Here is a 24,161-nt window from a genome sequence, read left to right as displayed (position 1 = left end):
GCCTAACTCACTCAGCCAGTCTCCTGTACACACACTCACTGTGATGTGAGGGCCCCCGAGCGGCAGGATCTCCCTCCCCCGCCATGCCCAGTGGGAAGAGCTCTCTAGAGAAGATCATCCTTGCCATAACCTATACACAGACTCGCCCCAGGACACTGCCTCTCCTCAGCTTCCTGCCCAAGGGCCTTGGCCAGACCCTCCAAAAGACAGTCCCTGTGGCTGGGGAAGCTGGCATTTCCAGGAACTCTGGGACCCTTGTGCAGGTGCCCACATGGCACCAGACTTTTTCAAGTGCTTTTCCATTCAGACAGGTCCCACCAGCCCTGGAGATAGGTGGAGGATGGAATCAAGCAGGGTGCCCTGGGGGTTTACTAATCAAAACAGTAGATGCTGGGCAATACTACCTTCTCCTGGGCCCTCCTATAGATACTAGTCCAATTCCTCCTCCAGACTTTACTAACACAATCACACCCCAAACATGTTGTTCTTGAAAACACACAGGGCCATTTTTTTGTCTCATATTTCGCCTTCTCGTCATCTTTTTAGCTTTTAAAAAAAAAATCACAGCCAGGCATGGTGGCTCACGCCTGTAATCCCAGCACTTTGGGAGTCCGAGGCGGGCAAATCACCTGAGATCAGGAGTTTAAGACCAGCATGATCAACATGGAAAAACTTCATCTCTACTAAAAATACAACATTAGCCGGGCATGGTGGCACATGCCTGTAATCCCAGCTACTCGGGAGGCTGAAGCAAGAGAATCTCTTGAACCTGGGAGGCGGAGGTTGCGGTGAGCCAAGATTGTGCCATTGCACTCCAGCCTGGGCAACAAGAGTGAAACTCCATCTCATAAAAAAAAAAAAATTGCAAAGGGTTTTTAAACCCCAACTTTGATCAGACATATATTACCTTTCTAAAGAATAGTACCCTACTTTGAAAGGTTTTCAGGTTCTCTTCCCTGGGGAATAAATGTCTTACACTCATATTTCTAAATAAAGGAAACTCAACATCCTAATCCATCAGTGTTCTAAGAACTCAATATTAAGATAATAAAGCTTTTGTTCCTGTTAAAAGTTAACCTATTTGAATAGAAATAAAAATCTTGGACATCTGTTGCAAAATGTTAGCGGGGAGGGTTCGGTGCCAAGTCTCTTGCAGCCAAGGTCAAGTTGTCTCTTTTGCCTCCATAATAAGCATGTAATCCTGTTGTGCCTACAGCTTTTGAGAGCCATCCCCATTGGAATTGGCCAAGTGTACGGCTGTGATAACCCCTGGACTGGAGGCATCTTTCTCACAGCTCTGTTCATATCCTCACCTCTCATTTGCTTGCATGCAGCAATTGGATCTACCATAGGGATGCTAGCAGGTCTGTGTCCTCACTTCCCTGGGCTGTGAGGGGGTTAGAGCCTGGGGCTGGCTCCAAATAAAATGGAGACTTTCATCTTCAACACTACACCTGCTGATTCCTGTGAACTTTCCCTCCTTCTGTTGTACCCTGTTTCTCTATTTTTGGTCTAGTCCCTTTATCCTCTCCTGAGCCACAGCTGCCCTCAAGAAAGGCTTTGGTGTTAGTCATTTACACCTTAGTATAAATTTAAAGTTTGGGAGAAGTTTCTTCCAGGCGTATTTACATGTTAAGTCATCTCCAGTGATAACAAGAAAGATTCGTTCTCCATTAGAGAATTAAGGTATCGATGAAGGAGAGGTTCTCTTTCTTGGCAGGGGAAGGATATTCTCTGGGCTGTTTAAATCAGACTTCTGTCCTTACTCAAAGAAGCTCTTCAACCCACGCCAGCTTAACTGCTAGTATTCATGGGACTCTATGGCCTTTTGTTTCCTTTAGATGTTTTTTTCACAGAATAAAGCCAAAAGTCCTTTTTGTATAACTACCTAAGAAGATAACTGGCTCTGGGCTTTGAGGACTGTGGTAGGATTCAGGGCCAGCAGATAGGCCCCATAAGACCCTAGACTGAACCCTGGTGCCTGCCTTCTCTCACAGCACTCAGTATTGCGACGCCCTTTGACTCTATCTACTTCGGCCTGTGTGGCTTCAACAGCAGCCTTGCATGCATAGCGATAGGAGGCATGTTCTACGTCATCACCTGGCAGACGCACCTCCTTGCCATCGCCTGCGGTAGGTACTGCCCACAGAATTCCCTGATGACCTCAGATGAGACATTTTTCTATCCCGGCAAAGAAAACCACCCTGGAAAATTCTGCTACTCCCCCAAATAGGGATGGGAGGATTTGTTTCCTTTATAAAAGGGTTTTTACATAAAACTGTCTTCAATGGTTATTTAGTAATTAATAGATTAAACGCTGTTTTCACCGAATACACAATGTTCAGTCACATGAAGACGGTGGTGGAGGTTTGGGTGTTGTTCCTGGGCTGTCTCCTATGATTGCTACTCTCCTGGCGGGTGTTGGAGCAAACTGACTGAGCAACTCTTATGCAGGTTACTCCTTACATATGGAATTGGGTGATTTACATCATCTGCAGCGTTTTACCTGAAGCACTCAAACATTAGCTGTGGCCCTTCAAATGACCCCTGTTTGTTATGTATTTGTTCAGAGTCCCAGGAAATTAGATCAACTCTAACAAGTTGGTAGATTTATATGTCCTAATCCTTGACCATCCTTTATTTCTTGATGTTATATGAACGGAAACCAAACAAAACTCCTTTTGAGCAGAACGTTTAAAACTGAAGTTCTATTTCAGTACATCTGTAGACTCTGTGAACATTATCTATATAAACTTATTTTATTTTATTTTATTTTGTTTGAGATGGAATCTCGCTCTGTCACCCAGGCTGGAGTACAGTGGTGCGATCTCCGCTCACTGCAAGCTCAGCCTCCCAGGTTCACGCCATTCTCCTGCCTCAGCCCCCTGAGAAGCTGGGACTACAGGCGCCCGCCACCACGCCTGGCTAATGTTTTTGTATTTTTAGTAGAGACGAGGTTTCGCTGTGTTAGCCAGGATGGTCTCGATCTCCTGACCTCATGATCCGCCCACCTCGGCCTCCCAAAGTGCTGGGAATACAGGCGTGAGCCACTGCACCCAGCCTATACACTTATTTTTAAAAATACATTTATAATAAAAATTTTCCAAATATTCTTGCTAGGGAAGATATTCTGGATCGGCTATGGCCATATATTTGTTTCCTTAAGATAATTTGTAGATATATTTTCTTTCGCATTTTATGACAGTCACCACAAACTCTAAACAAGATACGAAGTATAAAGCTGCTGTCTTTTTCATTTACTCTTCTTAAAGTTACTTTTTGCTATCCCAACCTAAGGCCAGCACACTGTAGTTACTTTAAAAAAAAACAGTAGCTGGCCCGGCGCGGTGGCTCAAGCCTGTAATCCCAGCACTTTGGGAGGCCGAGAAGGGCGGATCACGAGGTCAGGAGGTCGAGACCATCCTGGCTAACACGGTGAAACCCCGTCTCTACTAAAAAAATACAAAAAATTAGCCGGGCGAGATGGCGGGCGCCTGTAGTCCCAGCTACTCGGGAGGCTGAGGTGAGAGAATGGTGTAAACCCGGGAGGCGGAGCTTGCAGTGAGCTGAGATCCGGCCACTGCACTCCAGCCTGGGCGACAGAGCGAGACTCCGTCTCAAAAAAAAAAAAAAAAAAAAAAAAAACAGTAGCTGTCATATTGCCCAAATAAAAGGTAGCCATTCACCTAACACCCACCATGAAGTAGGGATTTTAAATACCTCGTCTCTACCTTTAACACTAATTCTCCAAGGTTGGTATTACTATTCGTATTTTACAAACGAGGAAAAGTTGTGTCAAAGAGCAAGACTAAGGTGAGACAAGGGAGACAGCTGGGATGCAAAATTTAAGGAGGTGCTTACTCTCAGGGTCAAGCAGGTGATGACCCTGACATATCTCCGTGACCCTGAGAGTGAAGGCCACCTGAAATTTTGCACCCTAGGTGCTTCACTCACCTCCCCAAGTCCCAGCCTTGTCAAAGAGGTGAAGCGGCTCAACTGCATAGTAAAAGACAAGGCTGAGACATGAAGATAGGTCTTCCTCAGTCCGAACTCAAACTCCCCACCCCCTTTCCCAGCATGGCACCTCTCTCCGAAGCCTCTCATAAACCAAGGCGCACTCACTGGCTTCAGTGAAACTGAGTCACATCATCTTCCAAAAGTGCCAATGGGCCTGACGACTTCAGGAAACATGAGAATACACTGAAGTGAATTGTAAGCCCCTTTAGGTGGCTCCTTGAACTTTCAGACAGACTACACAATAATAATATCTGACATTTATTGGTTTTCACCAAAATACTTTTCCAAATATTACTTCATTATATCATTTTAAGAAGCTGAAAACTCCAGCTCTATTTGGTAGCCATGGTGCCTGAGGCTAAGGGAGGTAAAAGGACTTGCCTGTGGGCAGAGATAGAGTCAACCCTCCTTCTACAAGTTAAAGAAAGATCTGGAAGCATCCAGTGATTTACTTATAGACCAAAAATGGGAAAGCAGTCTATAACATATACAAGTAGAGTTTGGGGGGCATTTCATTGTTGGTGCTGTTTTGAGACAGGGTCTTACTCTGTTGCCCAGACTGGAGTGCAGTGGCATGATCACGGCTCACTGCAGCCCCAACCTCCCGGACTCAAGTGATCCTCCCACCTCAGCCTCCTGAGTAGCTGGGGCTATAGGCATGCACTACCGTGCCCAGCTAATTTTTATATATATATTTTGTAGAGACAGGGCTACACTGTTTCCCAGGCTGGTCCTGGGCTCAAGTGATCTGCCCACTCAGCCTCACAAACAAATGTTTTTATAGGTTCAATGAAAAAAGGAAGTTGAGGCCGTCTAGAAAATCTGGAACGCGTAGTCAAGCTTACTTGCGTGTAGGGCCCATTGATAGGCAACCAGGAGGTAGTGAGAGCAGGAGGGAGTGATAGCTCCTTCACAGGCAGAATAGCCCCACTGGAAATAAATGTCACTGTTAATATTTTAATTTAAATTAACTTTAACTTCTTAATAGGCTGGCATTTTTACATGATCTGAAACTAGACCTATGCCTAAGTTCCTTCCTTCCATAAAAATGTCCCAATGACAAAAATTCTAAATGCTCAGCTATCGTTAAAATCAGTCATCATTTATATTATTAAATTGGTTTGGGCCTCATCCCATTAAAAATTAAAAGTTTGAATGCTAGAAATGAAAAGTCAAGGAGTCCTGAAATTTTTAGATTCAGAGTCAAGACTGTGCCACTCTAGGCTCTCTTAGTGGCCCACGAACTCCACGTAAGATCAGAGCAGGTGGCCCGGTTGGGGAGTCGGTGGGGGGCATAGGGGGGTGGGCAGTTGGCTGCATCCAGAGCCTGGAGCTGTAACTTCTGTCCAGAGTCTCAGAGGACAAGGATATCTAGGATACCAGCTGGGAAAGGACATTACAGGATATCCCTGGATACCAACTCCAAGTTCTGCTTATTCACTAAGGAATATTCATATTCAACAAACAAATCTTAAATGCCCAAATTATGTCAGATATTACCCTGGTGGTTCTCAACCAGGGGTGATTTTCCCCTTCCCCAGCAACATTTGGCAATGTCTGATGACATTTTTGTGTGTCATACCTGAGGCTGGGGGAAGTGCTACTGGCATCTAATGAGTAAAAGCCAGAGATGCTCTTAAACACCCTACAATACACAGGACAGCCCCCCACAATAAGGAATTGCCCCATCCAAGGTGTCCACGGAGCTGGAGCTGTGAAACTTTGGCACAGGCCATCTCATTTAATCTTCCCACCAGCCCTGTAAAGTGTGTGGATGATATTAATACCCCCATTTCACAGATGGAGAAATGAGGCTAAAGGAAGCTAAATACATTGCTTGAAGTCAGGTCTGCCTGACTGTAAAAGACTGTGCTCTTTTGAGGACACCACACCGTTTCCTGAAGCCAGTGCTTTCTCTACCAGTGAAAAAATTCAAGCCCAGAACAGTTAAGCCCCTTTCCAACATCACACAGTCAGTGATGGATAAGACAGGCCAGGTGGCCAGGCATCCTGTCACAAAGGTTCCTTCTACCACAGCCTGCTCTGCACATCATCTGAGACAGACAGTTCTCCCTGCAGCCCAGGCAGGCTGCATGTCTCATTTCGTCTTCCTTCTTCTAACCTTCCTCCTCTCTCCCAACTCTGCAAGCCCTACAGCCACACAGGAGTCCACGCGGGGTTTTCAGAGGGTTTTCCTGCTAGTAACACCACCAAATTGGATAAAATAGCAAATATCAGTGGGAGAAGAGGGAGAGAGAATGAATCCTTTGGCTCTGGATTCCAGGGAAGATGGATGGAGTTGGAATCTTCCATTCTTCACAGACCAAGCCCAGAGTCCCTCTCGGGCCATCTGGCTCCCGTTTATCCTGGGGCCTTGGTGGCGCTTGGTTTGCCTCTGTCTTTTCAACCTCAGATCTGAGAGGCGGGTTAAGAGCCCACTCCCAGAGCCAGATGGCTGGGGCTCCACCACTTGTTAGCCATGTAATCCTGGGCAAGCTGCTTGAACTCTCAATGTCTGATACTCACAGTGCCCAACTCCTACAGCTGTTGTCAGGATCAAATTAGATCATTTGTGAACATGATGAGAATAATGCTGACACATAGGGAATATCCAGTAAGCGCTAAGCTCTATTATCTCTAGTTAAATGAAGATTCAGCAAACACAAAGGACGGCATGGGCTCCTGTTCCCTCTCAGAGAATAAGCTGCCTCATGTGACCCATGATGCCCATTGATAGCCGCACACTCCACTTCATATAACTCATGTAACTCATTCTCTTTCATTTGTTTGTTTGCTGTTTTTTGAGACCAGGTCTTGCTCTGTCACCCAGGCTAGAGCACAGTAACTAGCATGATCATAGTTCACTGCAGCCTCAAACTTCTGGGCTCAAGCCATCCTCCTGCCTCAGCCTCCCAAGTAGCTGAGATTACAGGCACATGCCAACACACCCAGTTAATGTTTTGGGTTTTTGTAGAGATGATATCTTGCTTTGTTGCCCAGACTGGTCTCAAACTCCTGGGCTCAAGTGATCCTCCCGTCTTAGCCTCCCAAAGTGCTGGGATTACAGACATGCAGCACCGCTCTTGGCTGTGTAACTCATTCTTTAATCACATCTACTCTTCCACCTCGAATCTCCACCTCCAAAACAAAAGAGACTTCTCCAACTGAAATATAGGCCAAACAGTCATATTATTTCACCTCTCTGAGTCTCAGTTTTCTCTTGTGTGAAATGACGGCAATAATAGTGCTTACACTGTAGGAATGCTGAAAGCTATGGCAGTATTGCTACTAGCAGGGCATACAATAACACACTAACAAAGGTCAGCTCTTGTTAATATAATCCTAAGGACAACTGGGATGTTCTCAGTGAGAAATGAAGGATTTGGAAGCAAAGGCCAATTACACTAGCACATTTTAATAGCTTCTCCCCTGTTGCCGACACGGGGCTCATTCCCAGTGGTCAGACTGATCGTGCCTTCCGTAGGGGCTACACGTCAAGGCACTGGGCATGTCTAGTCTTCCTCAAGCTTTCAGAATGCTGCTCTTCCCTAGAAACCCATATTATGTTAAATAACTTTTGATGAAATATTCCAGTAGGGAGTTCTGGGATTCACTTGCCTTCGCCGTATAGTAAAATTTTCATTTATGGCTTATGCTGTTAAATGTTCCTTTACTGGAATGCAAGGTGGTGGGACCCAAGAGAACTGTAACAGCTCAATTCTGGCCCTTTTTAACAAGTTCATCTGCTGTCTTCGCTGCGCCGGCATTTGCATGGAATTTAACACTTTTAAAGCTGCCAAAGAATGGAAACGTAACTCAAATTTTTTAAAAATCTTAGAGATAGCATTTGTGGCATAAAATTGATGGGAAGAGAATATGTAGACCAATCTCGAGGTGCTATTAAATAGTTACTGGTCTATTTCTTGTTTTTTTTTCTAGCACTGTTTGCTGCCTATCTGGGTGCTGCCCTGGATAACATGTTTTCTGTGGTGAGTCGACACAGGTTCAGAACATGCCTACAACATCCTTCCTGGTGTCCTCTTAGTTTCCCCCAACCTGCAGAAAACCTCTCTCCTCTAAGAACCATTCCCCAGTTCATCTCCCTTATTTCAAGCCACGCTACTCACTTTAGCACCTGCTGGGCAGAGGGAGCCAGGCCCCAAAATTTACATTTCAACTATGGGCCAATCCATTCCTATCATCAGTAGGCCAGGAGCTTCTTAGAGGACAATTTGAGGAGCACTATCTTGTAAATCAAATTCCTCTCTATCGTCTTCTATAAATATTTTTAAATCCTTATTATTTAGTTTGTGTATGTCTGCCCAGCTAGCTTGTGAGGCAGCATATATCCTTGCCCCACGGCAACTAACTAGCTCCCCTCCATAGAAGAAGGGGAATCAAGCCCCAGCCAGGCCAGAGAGGAGCCAGGGCTGAAGCTTAAGGTCAGGGCCAGTCTGGGAACCCCTTCCTCATCTGGGCTCCAGTAGGGTGATGTGTGAGGTCAGGAGGAGCCCATGCTGGCCCCCAACCCCAGTGCAGAGGGCTCAGAGCCCCACTTGTAGCTGGTGCCTCCCCTTCTCAGATAAGGGTACAAGGGCACACTTTGTGCAGACAACAAGGAGGAGTCCAGGTGATCCTGTGGATAAGGAGGGGGTGGGCATTCTAGTCACACCTGCCTAAATCTCTCCCTTACCTTTAGTGAAAATGGGTGGTTTGGACTTAGCATAAGAAGGAATTTTTCTAAGCAGTAGAATTTGCCTTCCCTGATACTATCCTGTCTTCCCCAGTGAACTAAATCTCTTTTCTGGGCCTCATTGTATTTGTGCACACCTCGGCTAAACACTTGATGTCGTACAGTTTTGGGATGAGTCTAGTACTCATTGTACTAGATGCAAAAGACACTTCTCCAACAGGGGCTGATGGGAGAAGACACAGGATGACCATAGTTCCTAGAGTTAGAAGTCTAACCTGGCCAGAAACATAGCTTCTGACAAAACACAGCTTCTACAAAAGGCATATTATGCTTTGATGACTTCTACATAAGGGCATATTAGCCCAATTATTAGGGTTCCCAGTGGCTGCATTTTGAAGATTGTGTGTTCACCTGTTACAATGCAGATGAACAGCACTGGCGTAATTTTATGTATATTGGTCATCAATGAAGTATCTTCATCAATGCCCATAAAGCAGCCCCTCCTGTCCCCAGGGCTATAGGTGATTGATAAGGGCTGATTAAAACAGCACAAGCACCTGATATGATCAAGGCTTATCTGTGTTCTTTCCCTCAGTTTGGATTGCCTCCCTGCACTTGGCCCTTCTGTCTCTCAGCTCTCACCTTCCTGCTCCTGACGACCAACAACCCCGCCATCTACAAGCTCCCGCTCAGCAAAGTCACCTACCCAGAGGCCAACCGCATCTACTACCTGTCCCAGGAGAGAAACAGAAGGGCATCAATCATAACAAAGTACCAGGCCTACGACATCTCCTAAGTTTCCCTCTCTAAAACACATCACTGTAAATTCAGCCTTCAGCAGGCAGTCCAGGTCCCCAGCATAAGAGACCACTTAGCCTTCCCTCCAGTCTGCTCTGGGACTCTCTCCCCAAACACAAAGAAACATGTATATAGTCACCATTCCAGAACCTTTCTTTTCTAAGATGCACAACGCTTATCAAAGATATGTTTAGTTTAGACTTTATACCCATAGTTTGTTCCATAAGAGCTCCCTTTGAGGGGAACTTGCCCTCTTCTGTGAAATAAGCCTTATCCTTAAAGAGAAGTCACCAAGAAAGGGATAGAGGTCAGCGACATGGTCACACAACTCAGTCATTTAATATGGAAAGCACAATACCAGGAACTGTGCATTAGCCCGGAAGGCAAGAGGGCTGGTTCTGCCCCAGCTCTGCTGCTAATGAGCCCCTACCATGTTGAGCAAGTCCTTCCCCACTCTCCGCCTCAATTTCTTAATCAGTTTCATGACAGGGAGGGATGTGAAAGTCCTTTCCACCTCAGAAGTGTTGATTATTCTCTCTCTTCTATAATCTGATGAAATCAGCATGACAACAGGTAATTACTTTAAGTCAAGGATGGAAGGGTTACCCAAGAAGAGGCAGGAGAATGTTAACGTTCTATAAAGTTTTATTTTTGGGTTATGGGAAGATGCTCTCCAGACTTGGGGTTAGGAATCTAAATTCACTGAAAATGCCAATGTGCTTTCCTTTACATTACAGAAATATTTCTGGAAGTGTCAGATGAAAACTGATCTTTATCAACACTCAAATCATATTATAAACAAATGTGTTTCCCTTTGTAATATTCATAATCGTACTCTCATTAAACTGTTTGGATTTGCAAGTCAGCATCAGGATTTTCTTAAAACGGGGCTCACCTAGAGGTTCACACATTGCTCACTTGAGGGGTTTTCCACGGTCAAGCATGGGCCTGAAAAGAGACAAGGATAGGCTCAAAATCATCAGAACACGGTTTGATTTGCTTATGGAGTGAATTACACAGAAACGACCTTGGACATGGTTTTCTGTTTGAGTTGAAGCACAGATTGTTAATAACTCATCTCACTGTTTAAGGTAGAGTCTTTTAGCTTTGTGCCCCCAAATTACAAATCAAGCCAGTCTTGAGTGGCTAGTAACTCTTGTTTAGTCACTCCAGTTATAGTTTCAAGCTCCTGAGCCACAAACCTTCTTTGTGGAACTCCATGTGGCCTGACCTTCCCACCCCTTCTCCAGGGGGAATGAACCTCTCATAGTGCCACAGTGGGGCCTCCCACCACCCCCAAGCACACACGCACTCCCAGTTTAGTGTCATGGAGATGAGGACATAAGAGGGAATGTGGGGAGGAGAGGCAGGGACAGACCCTCTATAACCACAGCTTTAAGGAAAGAATTACATTTTACCAAATGTAATTCATTTAGAAAAAGTTAATTTCTATGTTTACCTTTTCTCGGTCTGCCCCCAAGACTCTGGCCATCTTTTAGCAGCCCAAGAGCACTGGGAGGCATATTTCTCTTCCACATCATATCTAGCCCATACGACTTCTCCAGGAAAATGCAGCACTTAAGGGTGGAAACAAATCCTCCACATAGAAAAAGCGAGTCACACTCCAGAGGCTACCTGAGTTTGCAATCACACCTTGAGGCCAAGAAGGTCTCAGGCTCTATTTTAATGACCATTGAATTAGTGCTCTCTGAGGATTAAGCATCCAGGAATTTCACCAGAAGGCTGTTTATGCTCACAGCTCACTCAGTTGCCCCAGAACCTCCAAATGATGACATACAACTATTAAAGCACCAGTTTTCATGCATTTTCCACCAAAGTGTTATAATCTGGTTTTATTAAGAGCAGGAAACCCTTCACGTGCATGCTGTTCTGGTTATTGACCACTAATAAAACCCTTCAGCTGTTCTAAGTATTCCAATATCCTCGGCTATAAAGCAAGCTGAGTTGGCCCATGGTACTAAGCGAAGTAGAAATAGATGGGGTAGAAGAATTTGACCTATGAAAACATACAAGGTCTACAGAATACCAAAGTAGCCAGTCTAGTCCAGCACTTCAATTAAGCACCAACAGTGGAGAGCTGCAACCGGTTCCACCAGCTCCCGCGAACCCATTATGTGAGCACATTTCTCCCCATGCCATTCAGTGACATCACATTGATAGCTTGAAACCAGCCACAGGGGGAGTATTTACATTACAGAAATCAGCAAACTCTACAAATCTGGGCATGAACACAAGACACCAACATGTGCTTTACAAGCACACATACAAACAACAACACAAAAAGGTATACAGGAATGCGAGAGGGAAAAGGGAGTGGGGTATAAAAATAAAAGGACAGGGCTGGGTGGGGTGGCTCACACCTGTAATCCTAGCACTTTGGGAGGCCAAGGCAGGTGGATCACCTAGGTCAGGAGTTCAAGACCAGCCTGACCAACATGGAGAAACCCCATCTCTACTAAAAATACAAAATTAGCCAGGTGTGGTGGCGCATGCCTCTAATCCCAGCTACTCAAGAGGCTGAGGCAGGAGAATCGCTTGAACCCAGGAGGCAGAGATTGCGGTGAGCAGAGATCATGCCCCAGACAAGAGTGAAACTTCATCTCAGAATGAATGAATAAATAAATAAAATAAATAAAAGGACATACACACCTATATATCCCAGAGAAGGGCCTTACATGGGCCCATGAAGATATGCTGGGGACCAAGGCACATAATTAACTCAACTGTCAGGGAAATTTTTTAAATGAGTTGGGGCAGAGTGTGTGCGACATATACGAACACATACATGCACACACACACATGCACAAGTTTTTTTTCCTTCATTGAACTAGCCTATTGATGGCACATAATAGCCCTGAGAAATAGCAACTGAGTAACTGACTGAAACACCCTCCTACCCCTCTGTCTCAATGGAGCTGCTTTTCTATTCTCTCTACAGAATAAATTCTGTAGAGAATAAATTCTGTAGACTCTATTGGCTGGGATTTGAAAACCGTTTCACGCACACAACAATGTACTTAGATACACAGGCTCTCAACTAGGCCAACTGACTTGCCTCCAGAACTTACTGCCTGTAGCCTCCTCCCAAAACACATGTGTAGGGTTCAGGAAAAGAACTTTTCAGAGTGGTGCATGGCATCTAGCCCTCAGCATTCCATCATTTTATGAGCAATAACTTCAAGCCTCTTTTGCAAACAGTCTTCTGCAACCTTTCTTTCCTTACAGAGCCTTTATTATTCAGACAGTTAAACTATGTAATGTTCTCAGGTGAGGAGCAGGTAGATAGATGGTAGATTGGTTCTCAAACTCGAGTATGTATCGGAATCACCTGGAGACCTTATTTAACACAGGTTAGTGGGCCCTATTCCAAGACTATCAGTCAGTAGACCTGAGGCAGGGCCTGAGCCCTTTTCTAACAAATTCTCCACAGATGTTGATGTTGTGGGTCTAGGAACCCATACTTTATGAGATAGACTTAGAAATAGGATGCTGCCTCCACTGATTTCCCTTTCATTGCATACTGCAATTCACTGGTTGCAAATCTAAGAATAGACGCACTGGTTGTGCATCTAAGAATCATCTGCAAGGCTTATTAAAACACAAATCCGGCCGGGCGCGGTGGCTCAAGCCTGTAATCCCAGCACTTTGGGAGGCCGAGACGGGCGGATCTCGAGGTCAGGAGATCGAGACCATCCTGGCTAACACGGTGAAACCCCGTCTCTAATAAAAAAACTATAAAAAACTAGCCGGGCGACGTGGCGGCGCCTGTAGTCCCAGCTACCTGGGAGGCTGAGGCAGGAGAATGGTGTGAACCCGGGAGGCAGAGCTTGCGGTGAGCTGAGATCTGGCCACAGCACTCCAGCCAGGGTGACAGAGCGAGACTCTGTCTCAAAAAATAAAATAAAATAAAAAATAAAAAAAAAACACAAATCCCTGGGCCTCAACCTCAAAGATTTGGATTCACTAGATCTAGGTGGAACCAAAAATCTGTGCTTCTAACAAACTCTCAGCTTATACAGATGTGGCTGGATCCAAGTCCAGAGATCACTGCACAGGTTCTCACTCTTGGCTAGATTAGGATCCTCTGATTCTGATGCCAGGCCCTACCTCAGGCCAATTAAGCCAGCAATGGTCCTGGGCACAGGTAATTTTTTAAAGCTCCTGGGGTGATTCTAACATGCAGCTGGGACGGGGAAACAACTGTGCTGCCTATTTCTTGGGCCCCAACTGTTTCTAATTTGAGTCACTCTTCAGCCCTTTGTTAACCCCCAGTCCCCATCCTCAGTCCCCAGGTGGGTTTGGACCTGCCATGGGATGCAGTGAGAAGCACTGGGCAGAGGCAGGAGGAGCACAGACAGCACAGAGAATCCTCTAAAGTGAAGTTTGTCTCTTTCTCACTGTTGTTGGGGGCTCACCCTGCACCCCAAAGAAGACTAGATAAAAAAAAAACCACTAACCAGTAACATCCGGCTCAGTTTGCTGAGCACAAAAGCAAGTTTTTGCTTTGGCCCTAGAAGCCTGCTGAGTGAGTGCCTCCGCCCAAAAAAGAGGAGCAGGGGATTGTCCGGAGTTCCTCCGACCATGCTGCTCTCGGTCAGGCAGCACAGGCACCCGCAGAGCTGGCTGGAGGTCAGAGGCGTGGCCCCAGTGAGAAGCAGCAGGTGTGCCCTATGAGCAGGTAGGATGCGGTTAAGGGCTGGCCTGGAATGAGGGCAGAAGGCGGAAGTTGGGGGGAATGGTGATGACAGCAGTTGTTGCAAGGGGGCAAGCCGGCGGGCAGGCAGTGGGCGTAGAAAAGCATCTCCATTGAGACAAGTATACAGGGAGCCCTGTGCAGGCAGACATCTGCAGTCAGGGGTTAAGGAGGTGGAGAAAAGCAGAACATGGAGCCATGTAGAGAGCAGGTACTAGTGGCCAGCTGGTACTGTAACAGGAAGAGGGCAAAAAAAAAAAAAAAAAAATTAGCAGTTTTGGTGGTGGGGGGAGGCTCCACCTCTCTGTGAACTGCCTGGTGGGGCCAGCGCTGGGCTGGAACAGGGATGGGGTAGCTCTCAATCCTTCCCCCAGTACTTGCTTCTGGAGGGGTCAGTCTGGGTCACTAGGATCCACCTGTCACTTACAGCATGGCCTGAGCAGTAGTTGTAAGGGGTGTCATGGGGTGGGGAGATGGGCAGGTCAGGCAGCAGAGCATTACAAATCCTGGTGCCCAGGCAACAGCCCAGACCAGCTCTATCAGAACCTTAGGGGCGGCCCAGGCCTGGGTGGTTTCCAAGGCTCCTCAGGGGGCCCCCTCAGTAGAAGGTGTGGGGGGCACTGGGTGCTGTGCTGCACTATGCAGGGCTGCAGGGAGAAGATTCTCTAAAGAGCTCTCAAGTGGGAGGAGCCCCAGGCAGCATGATTTTGTCAAGTGGAGATTGTCTCTGTCCCTGGGGTCGGAGGAGGCCTGCAACCATGAAGTTCTTAACCTCTGGATCTGGACAAATGTAAGCTCTGCTCTTGGTCCCTCTAAAGACCTGTGAATCCTATTCTGCTCATCTGTGTGTCGTTCTTGTTTTTAAGCTTCCAGAGAGACACTGATGCTTAGCTAGTTTCTAACCCTAGCATACAGCAAGATGGAAAGCTCAGGACACAAGATTGAAGTGACAATCTGGAGGGCAGGACAGGGACTCTGGGCTGTGGCTGGAGGTGGGCCACAAGCCGCCTTCAGGGGCTGACTTCCTGTTCTCCCAGGCCCCACCGTGGCTCCTTGGCCTTAGCCCCAGGTTCTCAGCATGAACAGACTGTGAGCTCCTTGTGAACAGGGATGAATTTTGTACATTCCCCTAACTGGGGCCTCTCTCCCCAGGGGCAGTGAATGAGTGAGTGAGTGACAGACACAGTTATCCTAAAGTAGGTCCTCCAAATTATGTCCAGCAAAAAAGAGGCATTGCCTTCTCTGTTGTTATCTGTCCTCCCATCAGTGTCTCACAAGTCTTAATAGCTTTTGAACAAGTGGACCCATATTTACATTTTGTACTGGGCCCCATGAATTACGTAGCTGGTCCTGCACTGAGCTCCTGGTGGCAACTGGAGCCTGCTCTCCCATGGCTGCAGCATCAAAGATCCCCGTGGGCTAGTTCTCTGCTTTCAAGCTCCTTCCTCACTCATGACAGCATGAGAGAGCAACGCAGAACCGCAATATACACAGAGCCTTACTTGTGAGGTACTCACTTGACAAGCATCCCAGGGAGCAAAAAATCCAGTCATTGTAAGGCCTTATCCTAGGAAGGCCCTGACGGGGACTGGGGATGGGGGGGCAGGGTCAAGGCAGGTGGCTACCATCTGCCAAGAGCAGCAGCAGACCTGCGGCTGTCTCCATGGCCTCTGTGGTCCATGCCCACCCTCCCTCCTTACCACCACAGCAGTCGCCCAAATGGCCCAGAGAGGAGCTCGTGGGAACCACACTTACTGTTGACACTGGGAGAAAAGAATGGAAATATGATTTGGCATAACTTGAGGGACATATAGTTTGTGCCTTTCACACCCGAAAAACCTCAGTTTACCTCCCTTATGAATGTCTTAGTAGCTTCTGTATTCTTTAAGAAAACTCTGGTTTTCACATAAAATTTAATCTTGACCATATACTTCAACATGTAATTTTATGTTATCTGGTATCATCTGTCACCTGGGTGAAGGGTTTTATCTGCTTAGCAATTTGGGAAACTCTAAGGTCAAAGACCTCATCTTATAATTACTTGAACACAACATACTTTGGAGACCAAACACATTACTGAGCACAGGATATCCTTGCTGCTTGATTCACTCACTATTTGAACTCCTGGTTCTGAGACTGTTATCCGAGAAGAATAAAAGGATGCTGGATGTGCTTCCATGGAGAGACGAAACTGTCTGAGTTTTCTAAGGGCTAAGGCTAGGGAGGAGACAAAACTCTTCTTCTGAAAGTTTCATAGCTTTAGTTCTTATATTTAGGTCTCTGATCCACTTTGAGTTAATTTTTGTGTATGGTAGTAGAGTCCTCAATCTTCTGCAAGTGGATATTCAGTTGTCCCAGCACTATTTATTGAAAATACTATTCTTTTTTGCATATGGGATTGTTTTTCAGAATCTAGAAAAATCTTTAGTTCTCATTCCTCTTGCTCTAAGGCAGTATTTCGGTAACTCATCAGTCAAGGATCTTAATAAATACATATCCAAAAGAAAAAATTTTAAATAAGAAAAAGTCATATGATCCAAGGAGATCCAGGTACATTAAGCCAAATAAAGTTAAACATCTTTCATACCACTGGCTTCTCAAAGACTTTAATGCCAGTGTGCTTTTAATGAATCACTTATCCTTCTTTTACCAGAGAAGGCTGTGTGTGTGTGTGTATGTGTGTGTGTGTGTGTGTGTGTGTGTCCACATATTAACATCACTAGGAGTATACTTCCAAACACCTCAAGTTTTGGAATCTTCCTTTTGCAAGAATAGACTTACTGACTTGAACACTATTGGGTTGTTTTAATTTCATCTTGGAGAGTTAGGCTAACAGGATGGTTGGGGTGTGTGTGTTTTGTAGAGTTGTCGTTTTTATCTTTAACTTAAACAGGGCAGAGCAGAAATAACACAATAAACTATGAATTCCTCTGGGGTTTTATTTAGAAACTGAATGTAGAAGCCACAATTTTAGTTTGTTTCTGAAGTGCCATTTTTCTTAAACTTAAATATTAACGAGTGTGTTGTTTTGTTTTGCTTTTTGAAAGTGTGGTCCAAGAACCAACTCAATCAGAATCCCTTGGGTGTAGTTAAAAAGCGCAGGTCCCTAAGGCCCCTTCAGACCTAATACTCAGAAACACTGGGGCTGGAGCCCAGACTGCACCCCCACCCCCCACCCCAGGATCCCTGGTGATTCCTGTGCACATCGAAGTTTGAAAAGCATGCTTTTCCTTGAAATTAAGAGACAGTGAACCCAGTTATCTGCAAAGAGATAGGGGACAGAGACTGACATGCACCTAGGACCAAGATGGCTCTTTCTGTGCCTTTGCCCCTTCCCTTCTTCATCTGCACTGCCCACCTTCTGTGCCCTTTTGCTTGCTCACACAGCCTCCCTTATGATCAATGGACTTGAGCACACTGCTCACTCCTTGGCTTATGAAACCTTCACGGTGTCAGCAGAGGGCGCCAGAGCCCCTCCAAAAGCCATGGAAGGTTCCATTTGCTCGTTGCCCTCCTTTTGCATTCCAGGCTTTTGCATTCTATTCTAGGCATCTAGTTTTCCAGGCTTAGGCCTGTCTCCTGCCTCACTGATTTTCAAAGGGACATTGGAGCTCAGGAGAGCGCACAGCTGCTAAGAAACACACTGATTATGGGGCCTGGTAATTTATTTACTGCCTCTGAGCCCAAATTTCACATCCTAACAAGGAACTAATTTATTAGCCTGTTATTGTAATTGTAATTCTTTTAATGGTTAAATGAGGTAACAGGTGAATGTGCCCACGAAGATCTGCAGCCCTGTGACTGCCAGCACCCTGCCCCTGCAACCAATGGTGCAAGTGTAAGCATAGACACTGGTAACCCTGCTCCCACCTGCACCCTGCCACAGGTACAAGTGCACACAGGAATGCAGCAGCTCTACTTCTGCTGGTACCCCATAAGCACCCGGCCATGCTGCCACAGGTGCTAGAACACGTGAGTGAGCACAGATCCTGCTGCCACCACCCCAAAGAAGCACTTTGTCTGGCACCACTCATCAGAGGGTTGTGGCCAGTGGACTAGGAACACCTTGACCCCTCTGATGCAGCAGGTTCCCAATCTCAGGGGGCCAGATAACAAAGCTGGGGTCCTGGTACCAGCTCCCCAGAGTTAGAGTCCACCAGGAGTGCTGAGCTGAGCCATGCCCCTAAAATCTTCCAGAAATGAACCCAGTCAACTGAACCCACCTTATACCACAACAAACCCCCCAAGGGTTTCATAAAAGAAGAGAAAAGGAAAAAAAAAAAAAAGACAAACAAAAAAACAAAAACGGATTGAACGGACAGCAACTTCAGAGGTTGAAGGGACATCAGCCCACACAGATAAGAAGGAATCAGCACAAGAACTCTGGCAACTCAAAATGCCAGAATGTCTTCTTACCTCCAAATGACCACACAAGTTCCCCAGCAATGGGGCCTAACTGGGCTGAAATGGCTGAAATAACAGAAAAAGAATTCAGATTATGGATAGGAACAGAGGTCACTGACATCCAGGAGAAAGTTGAAACCCAATCCAAAGAATCTAAGGAATATAATAAAACAATACAGGAGATAACATATGAAATGGCATTTTGAGGAGGAACCAAACTGATCTGATAGACATGAAAAACTCACTTCAAGAATTTCATAATATAATCACAAATATTAACAACAGAGTCAACCAAGCTAAGGAAAGAATCTCAGAGCTTGAAGACCAGTTCTACAAAATGGACAAAAATAAAAAACAATAAAGAAGAATAAATAAAACCTCCAAGAAATATGGGATTATGTAAAGAGACCAAATATGCAACTCCCTGGCATCCCTGAAAGAGAGAGAGAGAGAGAGAGACAGCGAGAGAGTGAGAGCGAGCACAGAGCACAAGCAACTTGGAAAACATTTGAGGATATCATCCATGAATATTTTCCCAACCTCACTAGAGAGGCCAACATTCAAATTCAGGAAATGCAGAGAACCCTTGCAAGATACTATACAAGATGACCATCCCTAAGATACAATAGTCATCAGATTCTTCAAGGTCAAAATAAAAAACAAAATGTTAAAGGCAGCTAGAAAGAAGGGGCAGGTCACCTACAAAGGGAATCCCACCAGGCTAACAGTGGCTCTTTCAGCAGAAGCTCTACAAGCCAGAAGCAACTGGGGAGCCTGTATTCAGCATTCTTAAAGAAAATAAATTCCAATCAAGAATTTTACATGCAATCTAACTAAACTTCATAGGCAAAGGAAAAATAATATCCTTTTAGACAGGCAAATGCTCTTGGAATTCATTACCACCAGACCTGCCTCACAAGAGATCCTTAAGGGAATGCTGAATGTGGAAAGGCCATTACTGGCAACTGCAAAAACACACTTAGGTACTTAGACCATTGACACCATAAAGCAACCACACAATCAAGTCTGCATAATAATCAGCTAATAACAGAATGCCAGGATCAAATCCACACATATCAATATTAATCTTGAATGTAAATAGGCTAAATGTCCCAATTAAAAGGCATAGAGTGGCAAGCTGGATAAAGAAGTAAGACCCAAATATATGCTGTCTTCAAGAGACCCATCTCACATGCAATGGCATTCATAGGTTCAAAGTAAAGGGATAGATAAAAATCTACCAAGCAAACAGAAAATAGAAAAAAGCAGAGGTTGCTATTCTAATTTCAGATAAAATAGTCTTAAAATCAAAACTAATTTTAAAAAGACAAAAAACATTACATGATAGTAAAGGGGTTTAATTCAACAAGAAGACCTAACTATCCTAAATAGACATGCACCCAACACAACCACCTAGATTCATAAAGCAAGATTTTAGAGACCTATGAAGAGACTTAAATAGCTACACAATAATAGTGGGAGACTTCAACATCCCACTGAAAGTATTAGACATATCATCAAGGAAGAAAATGAACAAAGACATTCAGGACCCAATCTCGATACTTGACCAAATGGGCCTAACAGACATCTACAGAACTCTCCACCCCAAAATAACAGAATATGCATTCTTCTCATCTGCACATGGCACATACTGTAAAATCAATCACACAACCAACCATGAAACAATCCTCATCAAATTCAAAAGAATCCAAAATCATACCAAACACATCCTGAGATCACAGAGCAATAAAATAAAAGTCAATAGTAAGGGGCTGGGTGCAGTGGCTTACACCTGTAATCCCAGCACTTTGGGAGGCTGAAGCAGGTGGATCACCAGAGGTCAGGAGTTCAATACCAGCCTGGCCAACATGGTGAAACCCTGTCTCTACTACAAATACAAAAATTAGCTGTGTGTGGTGGCACATGCCTGTAGTCCCAGCTACTCAGGAGGCTGAGGCAGGAGAATCACTTGAACCCAAGAGGCAGAGGTTGCAGTGAGCTGAGATCGTGCCACTGCACTCCAGCCTAGGTGACAGAGCAAGACTCCATTTCAAAAATATATAAACCTACTAAGGAAATTGCTCAAAACCAATTACATGAAAGTTAAACAACCTGCTCCTAAATGACTAGCGTACACAATAAAATTGAGGCAGAAATCAAGAAATTATTTGAAATTAACGAGAACAAAGATACAACATACCAGAATTTCTGGGACACACCTAAAACAGTGTTAAGAGGAAATTTTATAGCGTTATCCTACATCAAAAAGTTAGATCTCAAATTAACAACCTAATTCACATCTAGAAGGACTAGAGAAACAAGAGCAAACCAACCCCAAATTTACAGAAGACAAGAAATAACTAAAATTAGAGCTGAACTGAAGTAAACTGAGATGTGAAAAACCATACAAAAGGTCAACAAATCCAGGAGTTAGTTATTTGAAAGAATAAATAAGATTAATAGCCTGCTAGCTAGATGAATTAAAAAAAAAGACAGAAGATCCAAATAAACACAATCAGAAATAACAAAGGGAGATTACCCCTGACCCAACAGAAATGCAAAAATAAAACCCTGCAGCAATGGAGGGTTATAAACATTTCTATGCACACAAACTATAAAACATAAAAGAAATGGATAAATCCCTGGAAACATACCACCTCCCAAGATTGAACCAAGAAGAAACTGAATCTCTGAAGAGAACAATAGCAAGTTCTGAAATTGAATCAGTAATAAGAAGCCTGCCAACCAGAAAAAGCCCAGGAACAGAAGGATTCACTGCTGAATTCTACCAGATGTACATAAAAAAGAGCAGGTATCATTCCTACTGAAACTATTCCACAAAAATAAGGAGGAGGGACTCCTCCACAGCTCATTCAATGAGGCCAGCATCTTCCTGATAGCAAAACCTGGCAGAGACACAATAAAAAGAGGAAACTTCCAGCCAATATCTTTGATGAACATAAATGCAAAAATACTCAACAAAATACTAGCAAACTGAATCCACCAGCACATCAAAAGGCTAATCCACCATGATCAAGCAGGCTTTATCCCTGAGATGCAAGGTTGGTTCAATATATGCAAATCAATAAATGTGATTCATCACATAAACAGAACTAAAAACAAAATGATCATCTCAATAGATGCAGAAGTCTTTCAATAAAATCCATTATCTCTTCATGTTTAAAATCCTCAACAAACTAAGCATTAAAGAAACTTACCTCAAAATAATAAGAGCCATCTATGACAAACCCACAGCCAACATCATACTAAATAAGCAAAAGCTGGAATAATTCCTTTTGAGAAACAGAGCAAGACAGGGATGCTTCTCACTACTCCTATTCAACATAGTACTGGAAGTCCTAGCCAGAGCAAACAGGCAAGAAAAAGAAAAGGCATTAATAGAAAAAGAGAAGAATTCAAACTATCTCTCTTTGCAGATGGTATGATTTTATACCTAGAAACTCCATGGTTGCCGCCCAAAAGCTCCTAGATTTGATTTAAAAAAAAAAAAAAAAAAAAAAAAAAAACTTCAGCAAAGTTTCAGGATACAAAATTTATGTACCAAAGTAGCGTTTCTATAAACCAACAATGTCCAAGCTGAGAGCCAAATCAAGAATGCAATCCCATTTGCAATAACCACAAAAAGAATAAAATACCTAGGAATACAGTTAACAAGGGAAGTGAAAGATCCTACAGTGAGAATCAAAAACACTCCTCAAAGAAAGCAGAGATGACACAAACAAATGGAAAAATTTTCCGTGCTCATGGATAGGAAGAATCAATATTGTTAGAATTACCATACTGTTCAAAGCAATGTATAGACTCAGTGCTTGTATTTATCTATTCTCACATTTGCTATAAAGAAATACCTGGCCGGGCGTGGTGGCTCAAGCCTGTAATCCCAGCACTGTGGGAGGCCGAGACAGGCGGATCACGAGGTCAGGAGATCGAGACCATCCTGGCTAACACTGTGAAACCCCGTCTCTACTAAAAAATACAAAAACCTAGCCGGGCGAGGTAGTGGGCGCCTGTAGTCCCAGCTACTCGGGAGGCTGAGGCAGGAGAATGGCGTGAACCCAGGAGGCGGAGCTTGCAGTGAGCTGAGATCTGGCCACTGCACTCCAGCCCGGGCGACAGAGTGAGACTCCGTCTCAAAAAAAGAAATACCTAAGACTGGGTAATTTCTAAAGATAAAAGGGTTTAACTGGCTCACAGTTCTGCAGGCTATACAGGAGGCATGGCAGCATCAGCTTCTGGGTAGATGTCAAGGAGATTTTACTCATGGCAGAAGGCAAAGCAGGAGCAGACATCTTACATGGCAGAATAAGGACTGAGAGAGAGAGACTGGGGAGGTGCCATGCACTTTTAAACAATCAGATCTCATGAGAACTCACTATTGTGATGACAGCTCCAAGGAGGATGGTATTAAACCATGAGAAACCACCCTCATGATCCAATCACCTTCCACCAGGCCCCACCTCCAACACTGGGGATTACATGTTGAATCATGAGATTTGGACAGGGACACAGATCCAAATCATATCATTCCATCCCTGGCCCCTCCCAAACCTCATATCCTTCTCATGTTGCAAAACCCCCCCAACATTCCTACAAAGTCTTATTCCAGCATTAACTCAAAAGTCCAAAGTCCAAAGTCTCATCTGAGACAAGGCTAGTCCCTTCTGCCTATTAGCCTGGAAATGAAAAGCAAATTAGTTACTTCCAAGATACAATGGATATATAGGCATTGGGTAAATATTCCCATTCCAAAAGAGGGAGATCAGTCAAAAGAAAGACGGAATAGGCCTCATGCAATTCTAAAACCCAGCAGGGCAGTCATGGGAAGATTCATCCCTGTGGGCTCACGAGGCAGGTTTATCCCTGTGGATTTGCAGGGTTCAGCCTGCAAGACTGCTCTTAAGGGCTGGTGTTGAGTGCTTGCAGCTTTTCCAGGTACATAGTGCAAGCCTTTGGTGGGTCTACTATTCTGGGGTCTGGAGGATCCTCTTCTCACAGCTTGACTAGGCAGTGTCCTGGGGGGGTCTATGTTGGTGGGGGGGGTCCAGCCCCACATTTCCATTCCACACTGCCCTAGCATAGGTTCTCCATGAGGTCTCTGCCCCTGCAACAGGCTTTTGCATACATCTTCTGAAATCTAGGTGGAGGCTCTCAAGCCTCAGCTCTTGCTCTCTGTGCACCTGCAGGCTTAACACCACATGGAAGTCACCAAGGCTTCTGGCTTGTACCCTCTGAAGCAGTGGCCCAAGGTGTACCTGGAGTAGCTGGGATACAGGGTCCAGTGTCCCAAGACTGTGCAGGGCAGCAGGGCCCTGGGACTGGCCCATGAAACCATTCTTTCCTCCTAGGCCTCTGGGCCTGTGATGGGAGGGTCTGCTGCAAAGTTCTCTGAAATGCCTTTGAGGCCTTTTCCCCCATTGTCTTTGCTGTTATCATTTGGTTCCATTTTACTTACGCAAATTTCTGCAGGCTGTTTGAATTCTTCCCCATCAAAATGGGTTTTTCTTTCCTACCACA

At 44.9% G+C, this 24,161-nt stretch overlaps 1 protein-coding gene and 1 long non-coding RNA gene across 3 annotated transcripts in view; one reads left to right on the top strand and one right to left on the bottom strand.

Moving 5' to 3' along the window:
- Positions 1–10,348, top strand: part of SLC14A2 (solute carrier family 14 member 2) — a 70,457-nt gene extending 60,109 nt beyond the window's left edge. For both annotated transcript variants that reach the window (XM_033177868.1, XM_033177869.1), the window contains exons 17-20: positions 1,217–1,364; positions 1,998–2,132; positions 7,957–8,006; positions 9,306–10,348. In XM_033177868.1, the coding sequence (XP_033033759.1) occupies positions 1,217–1,364; positions 1,998–2,132; positions 7,957–8,006; positions 9,306–9,506 (534 nt within the window). In that variant the 3' untranslated portion in view covers positions 9,507–10,348. The remainder of the gene's footprint in view (positions 1–1,216; positions 1,365–1,997; positions 2,133–7,956; positions 8,007–9,305) is intronic.
- LOC117063952 lies at positions 3,231–22,464 on the bottom strand. Its single transcript, XR_004429177.1, has 3 exons — positions 22,339–22,464; positions 10,897–10,901; positions 3,231–3,241 (listed from the first exon to the last, which is right to left on the bottom strand). It is a non-coding gene; the product is annotated as an uncharacterized LOC117063952 (long non-coding RNA).
- Between the last annotated feature and the right edge of the window lie 1,697 nt (positions 22,465–24,161).

This window comes from Trachypithecus francoisi, unplaced genomic scaffold, assembly GCF_009764315.1.
Source record: "Trachypithecus francoisi isolate TF-2019V2 unplaced genomic scaffold, Tfra_2.0 Lachesis_group19, whole genome shotgun sequence".
Taxonomy (NCBI): domain Eukaryota; kingdom Metazoa; phylum Chordata; class Mammalia; order Primates; family Cercopithecidae; genus Trachypithecus; species Trachypithecus francoisi.
Note: the sequence above shows the minus strand (reverse complement) of the source record. Positions and strands in the feature narration are given on the sequence as shown.